This window comes from Microtus ochrogaster, chromosome 4 (assembly GCF_000317375.1).
Source record: "Microtus ochrogaster isolate Prairie Vole_2 chromosome 4, MicOch1.0, whole genome shotgun sequence".
NCBI lineage: Eukaryota > Metazoa > Chordata > Mammalia > Rodentia > Cricetidae > Microtus > Microtus ochrogaster.
In genome coordinates this window covers 58,277,752-58,296,848 of record NC_022011.1, presented here as the reverse complement: position 1 = coordinate 58,296,848, position 19,097 = coordinate 58,277,752, and the positions used below count along the sequence as shown (strand labels likewise).

The 19,097-nt window shown below is 38.5% G+C and overlaps 1 protein-coding gene across 1 annotated transcript in view; it reads right to left on the bottom strand.

Annotated features, from left to right (window-relative positions):
- The window catches only part of Arhgap15 (Rho GTPase activating protein 15), a 601,354-nt gene that overhangs the window by 215,287 nt on the left and 366,970 nt on the right, over window positions 1–19,097 (bottom strand). Inside the window, exon 10 of the mRNA XM_005346381.2 lies at window positions 10,127–10,225. Within this exon, the coding sequence (XP_005346438.1) occupies window positions 10,127–10,225 (99 nt within the window). The remainder of the gene's footprint in view (window positions 1–10,126; window positions 10,226–19,097) is intronic.

Sequence of the window (19,097 nt, the reverse complement as noted above, 5' to 3'; positions counted from 1 at the left end):
ATTCAGTCTTAAATAATGCAGGCTAATACATTTGGGAGAAGATAATCAGAAACATGGCTGTTCAGTGCATGGTCGAGGCCTGGAAAGTGGCAATGGTGAAAGAGACCTAGGGGGTGATAATAGGAAATATTATGCACAAACTTACAGGGAAGTAGTCACTATGCCTGGGGGTGTACATATAAAAAGGCAGAGCGCTCTTCTTAGGACACCAGTATGTTCGCAAGCAACAAATAGCAAATTTGCTTTCGTTGTCGAATCATTCAGGTCCGTGGGACAATTTAACACCCTTCTGTGGGAAGATTGCTCTTCTCTATTAAAGATGACAAAGTTTGTTTTGTCTAAGACCTATGTTGGAAATCAGAGTCACTGTTTAATTTCTGTCATTTTCTACTACAAACTATTGCTAATATATCAGCCCATATATTGATGGTTGATGACATTGTCAACACAACCTCACCGCTCTCGCTTTATAGCTTCCTGTCTCTGGTTCGTATGATTGCACATAGTGTTCAGAGGCATTGTGTTTCCTAAGTCAGTGTCTCTTTAAGTCATGTGATACGATTCTCTAAGGATAGATGTGAGGCAGGGGTTTTGGATAATATCCACCTCTTTATCCACTTAATCACCCATTATGAATTGAGTCCCTTTCTCCTGCTGACTATGGAATTCTAGGTAGAGTAAAGATGGCTGCAAAGCCAACATGATGGCTGTGATGCTCTAGATGGAAAAACCACAATGAAAACAGCTATTGCAATCTCAGCACTTGGGGATATGTTAGGAAAAGTGGAGATGTTGTTAGCATGCAGAAGGAAAGTCCCTCTGGTATATTCAGGGGGCCACATGGTAGGTTGGGGATAAGTGAGAGCATTTTGTTTGGAGAAGGTGATTCTTCTGCTGTTTGCAAGAGAATCAAGACAAATGTGGCAAGCAGACTGACTGTTCGTGGCAGGTTTTCTAGGGGAAGGAACGAGCATACGGGATAAATAGAGGTCTCTAGAAGCAAGGGTTTTGCTGGACTTCCTAGAACACATGAAGCAGTTCATAAAGATTTGGAGATGGACAACAGGCAGGGATCACTTGATTATTATTGTTGTTGTTGTTATTCACTGGTTCTGCAGGTAGCTCAGGAGTTAATTCACTCGAAACTTTCAAAAATTCAAAATGGAATTAGAAAAGAACAAAGCTTAATTATACATCACAATTCCAAATTTTAATGACATAGGTGCTTTCATAGTTTTATAGTTTTTTTTTTCAATAGCAGAGTTTAAATTTGTCCTGGATGAAGTACACATGGAAAAAAAAAACAAAATTCATCTCAGAATTTTGGTTATTGACATCCTCCCTTCATTAGCTTCACATTTATATTTCTGTATTGAGCGTGGTTTTCTTTTTTTATAAAAAGATTTATTTATCTTTATTTTATGTGTATTTGTGTATGACTACAAATACATGTGTACTACATGTGTGCAGGTGCCCTTGGCGTCAAGAAGACTTGAATTCTCTGGAACTGGAGGTGCAGGTGGATATGAGCTGCCTGATGTGGGTACTGGGAAGTGAACTTGGGTCCTCGGTGAGAGGAGCAAATGCTTTTAATTTCTGAGCCTTTTCCTGGCCCCTGATGATGTATTGATTATATCATATGACAATCTCTTATAACTGAAAATTTTTTATTAAGTAAAAATTTCCCGAGAGGTGTGTGGAAAACAAACACTAAATCACAGGGAGGTTAACTAACACAGAACAGCAGTAACATTGCATTCCAACTTCAAGTAAAAGAAAAAGATAGAGAACTCGGCTTCCTATGAGGTTATAGAAATTGAGCCCGTGACTGCCCATCATCAGGCATGTCAATTGTAAGTCATTCAATTATCTGATTAAAAACAGTAGGTTAGTGGTGATGAAGCAGTGCCTGATGGGACATTACTTCCTCTAATGAAAACGGTTAAGGAATGGATAGTTCAGTGGTTGCTTGACTGTTCGCTTAAATAGAGTATCTCCAAATTGAGGAATATAAAATCTTTTGGTCAACCTCATTTCAACTGCCTAACATAGCTGGGTCCTGATGGAAAGATGGCACCCCACTGAACAGTGCAACACATTCTGTAAGTGGTAGCACTTAAATGCTTAACAACCAAGCTGCAAATCACATTATCCCCTTCCATAAAATGGAGCTGCCTTCGCTCAGCAACTGTTGACTACGAGTTGCTTTTTATTTTGAGCGCCAAAGCAAAGATGAGTTCAGTTCACCCAGACCATTTCCTGGGAGCCCTTCCTCCTTAGGCACTGTGAGAGAAGTCAGTGCACTTACGAAGGAACACGCAGTTAACTGAAGTGAGTATGTAAATACTTTTCTACTGTATGTTGTGCTATTGCCCTAACAATCAGGCCTCCAAGATTAGTTTTTCTTAAAACGAGCATGTTTTTTTGACTACGGGTCTGCAGTCTTTAGTAACCAACCTCAAGAGCTCTCCCAACATTATCATTTAAAGAGCTATTTTGGTTTCGTGTAGTTTGTTTTTCTTTTCAAAGTGCCTTGCCCTTGATTTTTTTTTTCCTGCTTGATTGTTTTTCTTTTTCTGAACTGAAAATAGGAAGTGGTCTGAAGAGTATAAAATTAGGGAAAAAGATTAAGCTAGAAAAGAAAGGATTATTTTTAACTCAAGAAAAAATATTACTAGCTCCATAGACTGTTAAACTATAAAATAACTTTCCAAGGAGTTTAAAGGCATCAAGGAATCATGGAGACATTAATCTTTCAAGGAGACAGAAAAATTATGACAAAATACGGTGCTAAAGAAACGTATACGATGCTCTCAGTGCAACAGTGTACCCAGAGTAAGTATTTGGCTTGCTGTTTGTATGTAGATTGATATTTATGCTGGGCATTCTTCATTTGCAAATAGAAAAGGGGGAATTGGAAAAACCATCTTTTTCTACTAACTTTAAAGGGAGAATTAGTCACCAGGGTACTCAAAAGAATATGAATTCTGGTTCACTCACTGCTTCTCAAACCAACCTAAGACTTCTTCATGTGTTGAGCCCAAGGATTGTTTATCTAAATAGAATTTATATGTTCTTGTTCTATCAGAAACAAAAGTATTTTGCCCAAAGCATAGTAGCATTGTTGTGGAAATTTTCATATTTTTGTAAATCAGTCAGTTTTCATTATATAACAAGAATTACAAATAAAAACTATAGGGTTATTTTGTTTTGATTCCCAGGGCAACAAATATCTGAAAAATCTTTGGCTGCCTTAAATTATTTTTTATTTTGTTCCTGATTATTGAAAACCTGAAAGCTTTCCAAACAAATATAATTTCTTTTTCAAATTTTGTAAACATTTGTTTCCAGGCGAAAACAGCCTGCCAGCTCTCAGCTCGATTATTTTTAATGGTTGCACTATGAACTTCTGAGTATAGGTCCTTATAATAGAAACTCACGGACCAAGAATTGACTTTAAAAAAATGATGCCACTTATAAGACATCTTAGAGTACTGGATCTTTATATGCTGAATCTATTTAAGCTTTCTATCCATAATAAAAGGCTAATTGTGCAGGGTCTTAATTTTGGCTTAAAACCAAGCGACTGCAGTGGAAAATATTTTAAAATCCTAAATTCCAGAATAGGGATTAAGAGTGATGGTAAATGTTGGAAATAAGACCCAGGCTTTATCTGACACTGTTCTTCTGTAGTCTGGATCCAGAAGTGTGGGAACATCCACAGTTGGTTCTATGCGAGCTGGCCACACCACTGCGTTCCATAGCTAGCTTCACCGGTGAGTGACCGGCACATCAACTCCCACGCCAACTTCTGTTATGCTCAAGGTCTTTTTGATAACAAGACTGACATATGTGCTTCTAAGAAGAGATAAACTTAATTAAATGCCATTAATAAGCACAGCAAATTAATTAATAACAGCTTTGTGTGCAGACTTTTTTTTTTTTTTTTTTTTGACGATTTAAAGCATACTTTTTACTGCCAGATTTAACTTGCCATCATTTCGCAAGAACAAATGTCTTCGGGACAGAAAAGCAAGTTTTGGGTAATTGCTAGAAGTGACCCAATCCTGTGCTGCCCCCTTACAGAACTCCCAGGCCTACTCATTCGCTTTCTTCCTTGCGAAACTTACTTCCCACCCCCAACTCTCCACCTTGCCATCTCTGATTTCTTTTGGGTTGTCTTTTCTGGTTTCTCTTTTCTACTCTTGCAGGCCGTTTCCTGTTTACTTTGTTGGAAATTGTCTTCTCTCCTAGCCCTCAATGTGGCTTTCTAACAGACACAGAGGCCCCAGAGTGACTACCCCAAAGAGCCCGCTCCAACTTGGCTCTAGGACAGCAGGACCGCTGTCAGGAAGGTGGCATTAAAACAGCAAAAGAAAACACCAAGAGAACAAAAAAGGAATTACAAAAAAAGAGAGAGAGAGAGAGAGAGAGAGAGAGAGAGAGAGAGAGAGAGAGGGGGACTGGTCTTAATTTTAACTCAGAAAGAAAAACTAAGTTAATTTGCAGCCTGCTCTCAAGAGCTTCATTGAGGATCGTCGGCGCTCAGAGGGCATGTGGACATCCAGCTCTTGACATAAAAGTGAGAAAAAACCCAAAACAAACACCAACAAACACCAACATAGCTCGCTCCCTTAGGAACATTTTTTTTTGTCAAGTCCACAAATATTCTCCAGAGAAAAAGAAAAACTGCTTATCTTGTACCCTAGATTTTTGCTCTTAGCATGTAATTTTTATCAGTTTGTTTTGTTTTTATTACTTTTTTTTCACTTACTGCTTATAAAACTAGGAAGCAGAAGTCTCTCTGGAAGAGGATAGAATCATAAAAGTTTTCAAGACTCTCATCAGAAACTAAACAGTACAAATTGCACATTCTTCGTAGACGGATCAGTCTTTAGTGCGTGCCTGGATCCAGCTCTCACAGATTATCTCAAAGTGGGAAAGAATGAACAGTATAAAGTTAGCAGGGCTGGGAGCAGACTTGTCTAGTTATGGCAATACAATCTGCACTTTAGGGGCCTAGATTTCAAGCAATGGGAAATAGCAATATGAAGTTTTATTTTTATACCCAAAGTACTCAGTGGGATCTCAATGGACTGAAGGGTTCACTGAATGAAGTTAGAGAATATTAACAAGGATAAGCTTCATGTAGCTCAGCAGAAAACCTAGATGATCATCATTCCCGTCACTTTCCCAATAATTTCTTGTACATACATACTCTACCTACTATCACAACAATCTGTTTATAGCAAATAGTCATATATCTATTTTTATTTCGTACTGTGAAGTTTCCGAAATCACAGACGTGTGCTCATAGTTCTCACGCTATGAGGGGACTAGCAAATATGACCGTATAAAAATTCATGTAGCTAAGGTGTCTGTCTGTCTCTCAAATTTCACATAATCACAAGGAATTAAAAAATCAGTTAAGGTATAATAATAATTTTAGCCATTTTTTTTTCAACTTGCTACAATCTATCCTAAGATAACTAATTGTTCAAAGTAAACATTCCGCTCAGACCACAAAAGGAATCCATTATACAAACATATAATTCACAGTCATTTTTAGTGGGTTGTAAACAGTTTGGAATGAGTATAAAATGGGACAAAAATCAAAGTGAGCATTTTGAAATGAAAAAGTGTTTGCTACAAAAGGTCAGTCCCTTTGCTTGGCAAACTATGTAGAAAAGCCTGGGAAAATGCTGATCACACAAGCAATGAGGGGATTTTGAAGCCAACAGCCTCCTTGTTTCTTTAAACAGACATCGGAACCTATAACTGGATCCTGTCAAACAAACGACAGCAAAAAAATATAACAGCTGCCACGAAGTCAAATTGAGAGATAAAGCTTTGGAGGCTAAGGACCTTCTCAGAAGTGGACTAAAGGGCTTGCTGAAATCTTTAAGCAATGTTACGGATCCCAGGGTATCTTCTGGGCACTAAGTCAAGTATGTAACTTGTGTTTCATTCCTGTCATATCTTTATGTGTTTGAGAGAAGGAGACACACACACACACACACACACACACACACACACACACACACACAAAGGGCAAACTTCTTGTTGGTCAGCAATTGCTGAAGCATTCTAAAAGCTATCTTGTATCTCAAATCATTAAGGGTGGAAAACATGGGAATACACACACACACACACACACACACACACACCACACTCTCACCCCCCCCCCCACTCACGCACAGTAGGGCTGGTGAGAGGGCTCATAGGGTAAGTGTATGCCACCAAACCAGACCATTTGTGTTTGATCCTTGGGAAGCACGTGATGGAAGGAGAGAACCAACTCCTACACGTTGTCTTCTCCTTTCCACACTCATGTTGTGGTATGTACATTCAGGAACACACAGACACAAGCACACACACTGCATAAAAAAATTAAAATTGTGGTTAAAAAGCATATAATGTAAAATAATTATTTTAAGTACATATTTTAGTAGTGTCAAGTATATTTAGGTTGTTGAGTTCCAGATCTCTTGGTAGCCTCTTCTGGGGCCCAGGAGCAGAACCGGCAATCCTAGAGGATCTATCACAGCATGTTATGGATACTGAATGCCAACAGCATTTATATTAATTTTAAAATTCAGTTGTATTTCCTTACATTAAAAAATTGTACTTGATGTACAAAACATATTTAGTGTATAATTGTGTTCATTAATTTAGTAAACTCTATCTCTCTAGAAAAGAAGTCTCTGGCAAGGTCTACGTTTGACTTTTCACGTAAAACATGTCTTTCCAGGTATCACATATGGCTGACATATTTTACTATTACCACACAATGGGTTCAGATAGAAGCTTTGTGAATAAAACCAAATTAAAATTCTCCTGATCCTATGTGGAGTGCAAAACAAACAAGCATGTGTTTATGGTTTAGGATTTGATCAATTACTTTAAAGACACACATCTTTGTTTGCGTTTCAGATTTTGTAATGGTTTTCCTATCTTCGTTACCTGCTCTTTCCTCTCAGAGCTCTTATCTCAGAGTGTGCTTTATCTTTAGTGTCTATTTCTTCTACGAGTTTAGTTCAGAATGGGAAGTACAATGCACATATAGTGACTGCTCCCTCATTCAACATCCAAGGTGTCTTTCAGGAAGAAATTCAAGTTGAGACGTTCATTGCTCAATTTGAGTACCCCACAGAGAGTCTTCAACTATGAGAGTAAGGCAGAGAGAAGGAGCTGCAAATATAAAATCAATGTAATTCTTTGTACGAAAGTATACTTAGGGCTGCACAAACAGCAAAAAAAAAAAAAAAATGGCAGAAGTGACTGTAGTCTAAATAGCTGGGAAAGACAATATGGCCTAGCACTCAAGAGTATAGTGAATCAAATTGAGACAAGGGAATGTACCAGGTAAGTCATTTGGTTTACAGGCTTACTTAGCCATTTTTTCTACGTTACGTACAAAAGATGCCAAAAATTGAATGTAACTAATACCACTTTACTGAAGCTGAACGAAGAATATGCTTTGTGCTAGTCACCAGACAGAACTTCCTGGGAGACCCCAGAAGCCAAGCACGGTTCTGTCCGACTCAAGCAATCAGCAACCAGAGAGGATGACTGAATTGATGCTGAGTTTGTCTGCCCTACCATGCTTCATTTTATAATAAATATATAATAAACATTTAAAAAATACTGCTTGAGTTTTATAGGTGCCTTGAAAAAAAAAAGAAAACAATAATGGAGGGAAAATAGGGAAGGAGTCAAACCCTTTCTATAAGAGCCAGTGTGCCCATATTATGAACCCAGAGGCCATTTCCCCAAGACTGGGAGAGTGAACGCAGCTTGTATTAAATGGGCCTTTCCTAGAGTGGAGCCATAAGCATTTCCCATGACCGTGCAGTTGAGTTTCTTGGCTGGAGGAGCATCTGGCCATTAGAAGGAGCACTCCAGATATGCTGAGTCCCAGCCATGCCGAGAGACTTGGCACCTTCCCCTGCTACTTTCTAGTACCAACCCTGCATCAAATGTCATCAGAAGCCTGCATAAACATTGGACTTAGATTCACATAAATTATTTCTGTCCTGAGATGCAATATGCCAAAATTTAGTAAAAACAACACTTCAAGTAAACAGCATTGGCATGTAATTGTAAGAATATTAATCCAACAAAATGATCATGGAAAAATACAATAGAAAGTACACACTTGTAAATCTTGCAAGGATGTGAGACGTTTGCCTTGTGTCTTTGAGTTCTTATTGAACATTTCCATGGAGTTCCTTTAAGCTTACACTGCCAAAGTGCTTTGAATTTTCAGTGGCTTTGCAGAATTACAAAATGTCTTTGCGTTTCATTAGGATGCTCAGGAATTATTTTAATAATCGTATGTGTGATTAGCAGTTGTTTAGCGCTGGATCTACAAATTCATTTTGAGAGTAAACATTGGGACAATAAAATATAATGCTGTCATGATTGCTCCTGTCAGCAGAAACATCATCTTACCTTATTAAAAATCACCATGAAAATGCCATGCATAGATACAATCCCTATTTATAGACAGTTTCTATTCTGTTATAGTATGGTATCTGTACCCTGCAAGGCTACACCAAGCAGGGCTTTTCATTTTGCCTTAGGTAGACACACAAATCAAGAGATATAAGCTATTATTTCCATGTGTATACATCTTACTATGTTTGACTTTCCCCAATGGCCTATTTGAATTTTGTTTTTGATATAACATAATAATGCTCATACCATTGGTACTCAGTATTTAAAGGTGAATGACGATTTCTTGGAAAATATGATAATTTAACTATTGGAAATAATGACAACCTTCTCAGCTGCCCATTTTGGCTTTAAGTATTTTAAAATAATGTTTATTCCTGAGATAGGTACCTATAAATGAAATGAAATGGTAACAGGCACTAAAAATACATTTCCCTCTTAATTCCAATCAGCTTCATTCTGCGCAGGCACTTCTCTCGGGTGCTTATTCTACAGTAACTGTTTCCTGTTCTCTCTGCTCTCAACTCTTCTCCCTGTAGTGCCAATGCCCCTTTCCCCACAGCCACAGTCTTTATCTGTGTCCCTACCCAACCCTTCCCCTCTTGTTATTCTCTCATTCCCTACTGATAGGGGAATAATAGGATCCCAAGGCTGTCCTTACAGTATAATTAAAGTATGAATTTCTAGGAGCTAGAAATTGCATGCCGTTTTTATTATGCTTCTATAATAAAGCCAGGTAACACCGAGAGAATTAAAATGGCCTTTTTCTGAGCAGAGGATTTGAAGATCTTTTTCCCTTTGGTTGTATTGTTTTAGGAGAATAGGTGTTGAAAATGGAAATAGGGTCAGCCATTGCTTTTCTCTGCAAACACCTCTATGTTTCGCATGATATATATTCCCCTAGATCCTGGAAATATGTTGTAAACTTGTAACAGATGGTGATGAAGCTTCACATTTTTATTTAATACATTTTTTTTTAAGATTCTGCATTTACAGTGTGTGTCTTCCAGGAAAAATGACCTTGAATGGATGAAGTCATAGTTCGAAGGAAAAACACTCCACAGATAAACTAGCATAGAAATGATGAGTCAATTGGGGTTTGTTTTGTTCCCTTCCGTGAGATGAAATAATTTCAGATGAAAAACAGAATATTGAAACAGAGGAGTCAAAGGTCATCTTAACACTGGAGGTGTATCTGCTAATTGTTCCAGGAAACCCAGTTAGCTGTAATCTGCACTGAGCAGAACCATGTGGAAGACTGTGCATCGGTATCTGTGGGTGGAAATGCTATTTACTTCACTTGGGTAATGCTGGGGGCTTACCAAAATGGTTCTGGCACGTCTACCAGCATGAATGTCAGAGGGTTCTAACACCGAGAGTGCTGATATTTCATGAATGTTTTATCACTGGCTTGGAAACAAGAAGTTTGCAATTGATTCAACAGTATGTCAGACAGACAAAATATTAAAAAAAAAAGAACATTGGTGAGAATTGCTGATGTCCCTATTGTAAAAAACAAACCGAAGTTAATAAGAAACTTGATCCTCTTAGGCGATTAACAAAAGTCAAGTTTTAATTGCGTGGCTTCCCGGAGAAATCAGGAGGCACCGTGAACTTGAGCTGTAGCTGTTCAGAGAACACGGCAATGCTGAATATTTAGTTAACCCACCTCGTTTTTCAACAGCTTCAATGCACTGCTTCACAAACCATGGAACTGTGGAATGTTCCCGTTCACACACTGTGTGCAGATGAGAGCCAAAAGTTTGATCTGCAAACGAAACAAAGATGAGTTTCATTAAAATCCAAGCCCGCGTTGTTCTTTAATTTGATTCTGCTTCCATAGCCAACACTGCGCTCTTCATCTCACATAGGAATTGATTTCTGCTTCAATTTCAAAGTGTCTCAGGCAGATGTACAAGGACTGCGTGTCCCTTTATGGAACAGCACCCTGATCTCAGTGTAAGAAAACTAGCGTGGTCATGGATTAGGCGTGGAGGAAGAGTGTCTAAGTGTGTTTGAAATCCTGCATGTTTTGGAAGTTTGTCAGCAGTTATTAAAAATATACTTTGGTCATTATATTTGAGGCATTCATCCTGCAGAGTTACTTGAGGAGGCAGGTAGAAGCAGAGGAAGCACTGAAAAGCCAACCTCTTAGTGTTTCTCCTGTCTTGAATGCTCACCCTCTTGTCTGATTTAAGGATCACCTTTGCGACAAACCTCTGCTCAGAGCTTCCCTAAGCCAGCCTGGCCTCTCCATTGAAATAGCCTCCCTGGACAGCAATTCCTCGGGTTGTTCAACAGATGCTGTAGACAACAGGGCTCGTTCTCAAAATGGCTCAGCAACATCAAATTAAACCAAGTTAAACAGAGTTTAAGATAAGTATTAAAAGTGCTTTGATTTGCTAGAGCCCTGGCATATGTGAGTTTCTATAAAGGGAGGAAGGGATAATATTTCTCGTACTTGTTTTGTTAATATCCCTTTGTTTCAGAGGGCATCTGACTAACGAAAGCTGCTGTAAGTGGGGTGGGGAGTGAGACCTCAGCCCCTCCCTCTTTCTTCCAACAGCATTTTCTGCATTTGTGATTAATGGAACTCTGAGTTGAACTTCAACTTGGTTCTGGAGGTTCCTTTATCAAAAGCGCCATTCGACAGCCAGGGGTACTACTGAGAGGTGATTGGATCAGAGTCCTCCTGATCCAAATACTAGATACATAATTGGATGGAGTCACTGGAAGGTTGTGGCAACTAGACACTGGTTGGAGGAAATACATCATGAGGGCATGCTTTTGGTTCCTGTCTGTTTCAACTTTTTCCTCTTTACTCTCCCGCACTGAGCAATCGGTTTTGTGATACGTGGCCTCACTGCAATGCTACACATTTCCCTTGCCACCACGCACTGTCAGCCCAAAGCAATGGATCCTTTGGACTCTGCACTGGACCCAGAAGCTAAGAGAACCTTTTCCTTCCATAACCGACTTTCTCAGGTACTGTGTTCCAACAGCAAGAAAAGTGACTAATACAGAACCATCTCTCTATTTCCAGAGCCCAAGTGTCTGAATCATCCGCTATTTTGTCGTTGCCAGGGCTTAGTACCGCAGTAGACACTCATAGACTGTATTTTAAAAATAATCATAAAATATGCCCCATGTACCAAGTGTGCACAGACTTGAGGGGTACTAAGTCCCTCCCGAGTATTGTGTAACCATCGCATTACTCACTTCAAGATCTCATTTCAGTAGCAATGATATGCAATACGGACACCCAGACTAGTATGTGAAGAGTCCAAAGGGTGTCCATTTGGATCAGAATGAGGCCTGGTCCCCCTGTGACTTCTCATGCTATCCCTGATTTGTCCTCCACTAACGGTTTTCCTTTTGGCTTTCTCAATCTCCATGGAAACTAGTCTTGTTTTCTGGGTGTCTGTTTCTAATCCCTTACAAATACTTTGTCCCTGCGGTTGTGTTCTCATTATCCCCTCTGGGTGGAACTCTCTTGCTCCAGTCTTTGAGCAAATGCTATCTTCTCACTGTAGTCTTTTCCAGCCACCTCTCAAGGACTGAGCCACTCAATTCCACTTTCTATGCCAGTATCTCTTTATTTGGGGATGGGGCTTACCTCCCCTTGAGATGTTGGACCCATGTTGATTGTATAGGTTATTTAACTTGCTAAGAATTGAAATTCAGAAGGGCCGGGGTAAAACATTTACTATGGATCTTCTCTTAGATGCAGGCAGTGTTTGGCACATAATGGAAATTTATTAAGCATGTTTTGAATTGTCAGTGGGGATTTTGTAGAAAAATTTAAATACACAGGAGTGTGGAGATAAGATATAATAGTGCATAGCAGAATCCTAAGTGCCAAAGTATTTTGGTGATGAAGACACTGAGATTTCAGGGGAGCTGGGTTTTCATCTGTTACTTAGGAAAATTTATTCCTATGTGCTGGTAACAACAACATAGAGGGTATCAAGTAAGGCTAATGCACTATTAATAACACACCCTGATGTGGAAATATGTGTGTTTATACAAGAGACAGGAAGAAGAGAAACTCCAAATGCAGAGAGTATAAAAATGGCAAACAATTGTATATGCTTTGAACAGTTGATGAAGTAGCAGAGATTTGTTCCAAACGGTGAGCATCCCTATAATAAAGAGTGACGTGAATATTACCTAAGAAAAATTGTCTAGGGCTTCAGATTAAACATTTTAAGTTGGATAGAGTTCACAGTCAGGAAACATGACTACAGCATGTAAACCTGTTAGTAGGCTTCATTATTTTAGTCTGTTGCCCAAATCTTGATTGACTCTTCTCTCTGCACAGCAATGAAGCAGGCACTTGAAGTTGTAAAACGATACTGGAATTTTTCTAATATTGCAGGGTTGATACAGCATGTGCCATAAAAGGTGTTGAGTGGGAATAATAATGCCATATATATATATATATATATATATATATATATATATATATATATATATCGGTGTATGTCTTCCATGCCTTCAGGAGACGAAGAGAGACAGAGACAGAACTACTTTTAATGGAAGTCATTCAAGAAAGTAGATTCAGTCATAAAGTGAGTGCTAAATTTCCAGAAGGACTTTGTTTTCTTTTTTATGTGGACATAAGAGAAAGATGGAAACTTTAGGACATTGTCTCTTTGTTCATTATCTGGAAAAGACAATCATGAGGGCCTATTCTGCAGTATAATAACCTCAGGATCTCCCATATAATTATTATGATGTTACACCCTCCTCATCCTTTAAATGTATCCTGTGCAAGATACTGATACATATGGGAAGAACATGTGATCATGAATTATGATGTGTCTGGGGTAGTAAAGGTGCATTGTGGCCTTATATGGGAAAAGGGAAGACTAGCCTTACCCAAGGACAACTTCCCAAAGAAGAGGCGAATCCTCACGAATAAGTAGGACTTGAGAAGAAATCACGAGAGGAACACAAGCGCATTTGGAGAGATGGAGGACACTAAGTGCCAGCACTTGGGGAAAAGACAGTATGACCAGAATGCCCTTTTCAAAAAAAAAAAAAAACAAAAACAAAAACAAAAACTAATGGCTTATTGAAATCTTAATGAATATAAATTTTGTCAACTAAGTTCAGTAATTTGACAAATAATAATTATGTCCTATAAGTATTTCCTTTGTAAGTTACTTTCTTGTTCTGAGAATTCACTCAGGATGACCACATGACTCCACAGGTAATGGTCCTTGCTCTTGCCAAGCAACCTGGATAAAAACCCTCTGATCCACATGGTGGAAGAAGACAACAGCTCCTGAACATTGTCCTCTGATCTCTACACAATAAAAGTGGCCATGCAGACACCTTTACACATACATTTTCATGTGCACACAAAATCAACCAATAGAAATAAAAAAGAATTCGTAAGGCACAACCCAAGAATGATCTCAATTGAAATCTACGTCCCTGAATCTCTGGTTGATGGGATGGTCTAGACAAGAAAAAGAAAAGCGATTTGGGGTGTGTGCAGAGATTTTGCTTTCTTACCCTATGAAAAGATTGTGGAGAAGGAGGCACTTTCCTTTCCTTGTTTGCACTTGGGACATCACCTTGTGATAGTGCTTGGGTCAAGTGGAGCGCTGCTGTCACTATGGGGGCAACGGAGAACCAAGGCTAATTTGCTTTAAAAGAAAGCAATGGAACTTATTATATGCCAGTGGTGAGACACTTCTCTAGATTTCTTACATACCATTGTTCCTACCCAATATGGAGTAATATTAGCAGGTTGCTGGGATTTTTGAGTTAAGCATGTGTCATAACCATAGTTCTGCTTGAGGAAGTCTGTTTGATGGATTTTAAAGAGCATAGGGGTACAGAGAGGAGTGGGTAATTAGATACTAGGGTCTGTTACCTATTGCTAAATAGGCAATGCACAGTCTAGGAAGGATGTTATGAATACCTTGCCAGGGTAAGGATATAAATTTCTTTTAGTTCATGATTTTCATATTTTGGGAGTTAGAGTGTGGATTTGTACCCCCTACCATGTAACCATAAGGTTCCATTGATTAGCATAAAATATATTCATTTCTCTTCATATTCTTTGACACTGGGCTTGATCTGTAGCTGGCTTGGAGTGGTAAGATGTGAGCAGTAATGTACCTGATCAGTTCCAGATGAAAGCCTGAGAGAGCCTGGAGTCTTTTACCCCCTTAGTCACTTCTGTGTTGTTACTCACAGACATCTTTCCTGGCTGGCTGCTGTCCCGTCAACCTGGGTTCCATGAGAAACATGTATGGCCAGAGCTGAAGCTAATGTTCAGCAGTCCAAGCAGACTGTACATTAAAGCAGTTCTGCCAAGCCAGGCTTTTTCTAGGTCACGCATGCCACACCCCCACTGCAGAACCATTATATTATATGCTGCAAAATTTGTTTATTATTTAGCAATATCTCACCAATTCAACTTCAACTGGAGTTCAAGGGTATGGTAAAATGTGGTTTAACCTGAAATGTCAGAGGGAAAGGAAAAGAAGCAGCAGAACATTAAAAAAAAAAAAAACCTGGAGAGAAAATGATGACAACAAACACAGCAAAAACCATACAATTCTCCACAAAAAAGAGGAAGTTTATGCTTAGTTTGAGTTCAGTGTATGGAGAGATCTCAACTTAAGTTGTTTGTACCTTAACATTTATATTTGTTAGAGGAGGCAAGAAGGATAGGCAGGAGGAGAAGTTGAGGGGACAGGATAGATGAGATGGAGGAAAGACAGAGATGAGAGCAACGAAAGAGATATTTTGATTGAGGAAGCCATTATGGGACTAGCATGAAACCTAGCACTAGAGAAATTCCCATGAATCCTCAAGGCTGACCCTAATACCCTAAGGAGTAGAGAAGAGGGTACCCGAACTGGCCTTGCCCTGTAGTCAGACTGATGAATATCTTAACTATTACCATAGAATGTTCATCCAGTAACTGATGAAAACAGAGGCAGAGACTCACATTGGAGCACTGAACTGAGTTCCCAAAGTCCAGTTGAAGAGTGGGAAAAGTAAATATATGAGCAAAGAGGTCAAGACCATGATGGGGACACCCGCTGAAACAGTTTTCCTGAGCTAATGGGAGCTCACCAACTCCATCCAGACAAAAAAGGAATCAGTATAGGTTTAACCTAGTCCCTCTGAATGTGGGTGACAGTTGTATAACTGGGGCAGACCAGATATATAGAGAGGGCCTTGGACCGTCTCCAAAGCAATGTGCCTTACCCTCTATGTGGAGTGGATGGGAGGCTGGGTGGAGGGGATAGGTGAAGGGAATAGGAGGAGGGGAGGGAGTGGGAACTGGTATTGGTATGTAAAATGAAAAGAGATGGTTTGTTTTCTTTTTTTAAAAAAAGACAAGAAAAGAAATTTTTAAAAATTATATTTGTTATGCCTTACAAAATATTATGACATTTCTTATTCTGTGTTTTCAATTCTACCCAATTTAATTCAGAAATATCAGTGAACACCTAGCATATGCTGAGTAGTGTATTTTTATTTATTTATTTATTCATTCATTCATTCATTCAGCAACTATTACATGTCAGATAGAAGGCAGGCCAAGACTGTCTATAGCTTAATGTATATTTCATATAGGACTTTCACAGAAGTTACAACAAAATGTAATTTATGATGGTATAGTGAGCATTCACGGTTATTTACTGTGTACTTACTCTAAGCCATGTCTGGTTCATACAGATATTGTATGACAGTCTGACCAATATATTCTAAGTTGAAAATATCTCATGTTAGTTTGCCATCCCAGGTGGTGAGCCCTTGTCATATGCACACATAAACAAAACGAAATATACTCAGTCAAATATATATGTATATATTTATATGTATATTTACTAAATTATATATGTACATTTCTCTATTAATTACTTTTCTATTGCTGCAATAAAACAATAAACAAGGCCATTTATAGAAGAAAGAATTCTATTTGGGCTTAAGTTCCAGAGGATTCAAGTCCTATGATGACATGGACAGACAGCATAGCAACAAATCACGGACAAGCAGGAAGACAGAGAGGTATAGTGACTGGGGGCGGGAAGCTGAGAGCTCACATCTTAAATCTCAAGAAAAAAGCAGAGACAGCAACTTGACATGTTGACATGGCAGAATAACTAAGCTCTCAAAGGTCGTGTCTGGTGAGACACTTAGAACACCAAGGCTCCATCTGTCTAAAAGTCCTCAAACAATGCCACCATCTGGGGACCAAGTGTTCAAATAGATGAGTCAATATCCTCCTTCAAACCACCACAAGTAATAATAACAATTTAAAAGTGATCATAAACTTGGGAGTAATGAGTAGAAAGATGGAAGAATGGGAGTTATTGAGTAGCAGTGCTCACACATGAAAATTCAAAATTAAAAAAAAATCTATTAAAATTTAAAAAGTATGGGAGACCTTTCCATTTTCTGGTGTATTCCTCAATTTCTTTCTTCAAAGACTTAAATTTCTTGTCATATAGGTCTTTCACTTCTTTGGCTATAATTGCTTCAAGATATTTTATGTTATTTCTGGCTATTGTGAAAGGTGATGGTTTCTGATTTTTTTCTCAGCCCATTTATCATCTGTATAAAGGAGGGCTATTGATTTTTTTGAGTTAATCTTACATCCTGCTACATTACTGAAGGTGTTTATGAATTGTAGAAGTTCCTTGGTAGAATTTTTGGGGTCACTTATATAAACTATCATATCATCACCAAATAGTGAGAGTTTGACTTCTTTTCCAATTCGTATCCCCTTGATCTCCTTTTGTTATCTTATTGTTCTATCTAGAACCTCAGGTACTATATTGACTATATATGGGGAGAGTGGACAACCTTATCTTGTTCCTGATTTTATTCGGATTGCTTTGAGTTTCTCTCCATTTAGTTTGATGTTGGTTGTTGGCTTGCTGTATATTGCCTTTATTATGTTTAGGTATGTTCTTTGTATCTCCAAGACCATTATCATAGAGGGATGTTATGTTTTTTTGAAGACTTTTTCAGCATCTAATGAGATGATCATGTAGGTTATTTTTTCAGTTTGTTGATATGGTGGATTACAATGACAGATTTTCATATGTTGGACCATCCCTGGATCTCTGGGATGAAGTTTACTTAGTCATAGTGGGTTCTTGGATTCGATTTTGCCAGCATTTTATTGAGTATTTTTGCATCAATGTTCATGAGTGAGATTGGTCTGTAACTCTCTTTCTTTGTAATGTCTTTGTGTGGTTTGGATTTGCTCTTGGGTTGGTAGAATTAACATAGTAAAAATGGCAATCTTACCAAAAGCAATCTACAGATTCAATGCAATGCCCATCAATATCACAGCAAAATTCTTCACAGACCTTGAAAGAATAATACTCGACTTCATATGGAAAAACAAGAAATACAGAATAGCCAAAAACAATCCTAAACAATAAAGAAACTTCTGGAGACATCACAGTCCCTGACTTCAAAATCTACTACAGAGCTACATTACTGAAAACAGCTTGGTATTGGCATAAAAACAGACAGGAGGACCAATGGAACTGAACTGAAGACCCGGATATCAGTACATACACCTATGAACACCTGGATTTTGACAAAGAAGCAAAAAATATAAAATGGAAAAAATAAAGTATATTCAACAAATGATGCTGGCATAACTATATAGCAACATGCAGAAGAATCAAAATAGATTCATATCTATCACCATGCACAAAACTCAAGTCCAAAGGGATCAAAGACCTCAACATAAAACCAACCACACTGAACCTCATAGAAGAGAAAGTAGGACATACACTTGAATGTATTTGCACAGGAGACCACTTACTAAATATAACCCCAGTAGCACAAGTACTGAGAGCAACAATTAATAAATGGGACCTCCTAAAACTGAGACACTTCGGTAAAGCAAAGGATATGATTAATAAGACAAAATGACAGCCTACAGAATGGGAAAAAGATCTTCACCAAACTCACATTGGACAGAGAGTTGATATCCAAAATATACAAAGAACTTAAGAAATGTGTCATCAAAAGAACAAATAACTCAATAAAAATGGGATGCAGACCTAAACAGAGAACTCTCAACAGGTGACTCTAAAACAGCTGAAAGACACTTAAGGAAGTGTTCAACATCCTTAGCCACCAGACAAATGCAAATCAAAACAACCTTGAGATTCCATCTTATACCTATAAGAACGGCCATGATCAAAAACACTGATGACAGATTATGCTGGAGAAGATGCGGGGTAAAGGGAACACTCCTCTATTGCTGGTGGGAGTGTAAACTGGTACAGCCCCTTTGGATATCAGTATGGTGATTTCTCAGAAAATTAGAAAACAACCTACCTCAAGCCCAGCAATACCACTTTTGGGTATATACCCATAGGATGCTCAATCATACTACAAGGACATGTGCTCAACTATGTTCATAGTAGCATTATTTGTCATAGCCAGAAACTGGAAACAACCTAAATGCCCATTGAGTGAAGGTGGAGACACACACACGAAAAGCTATCTTGGCATTTTGACAACTCACACGCCATGGGTGATTGTGAAAAGAGTAGTCTTGGGAGAGTCATAACACCAAAATTAGATGGTTGTGGTCAAGTTTTGTAAAGAAGATGAGGAAGAGATGGATTAATTAG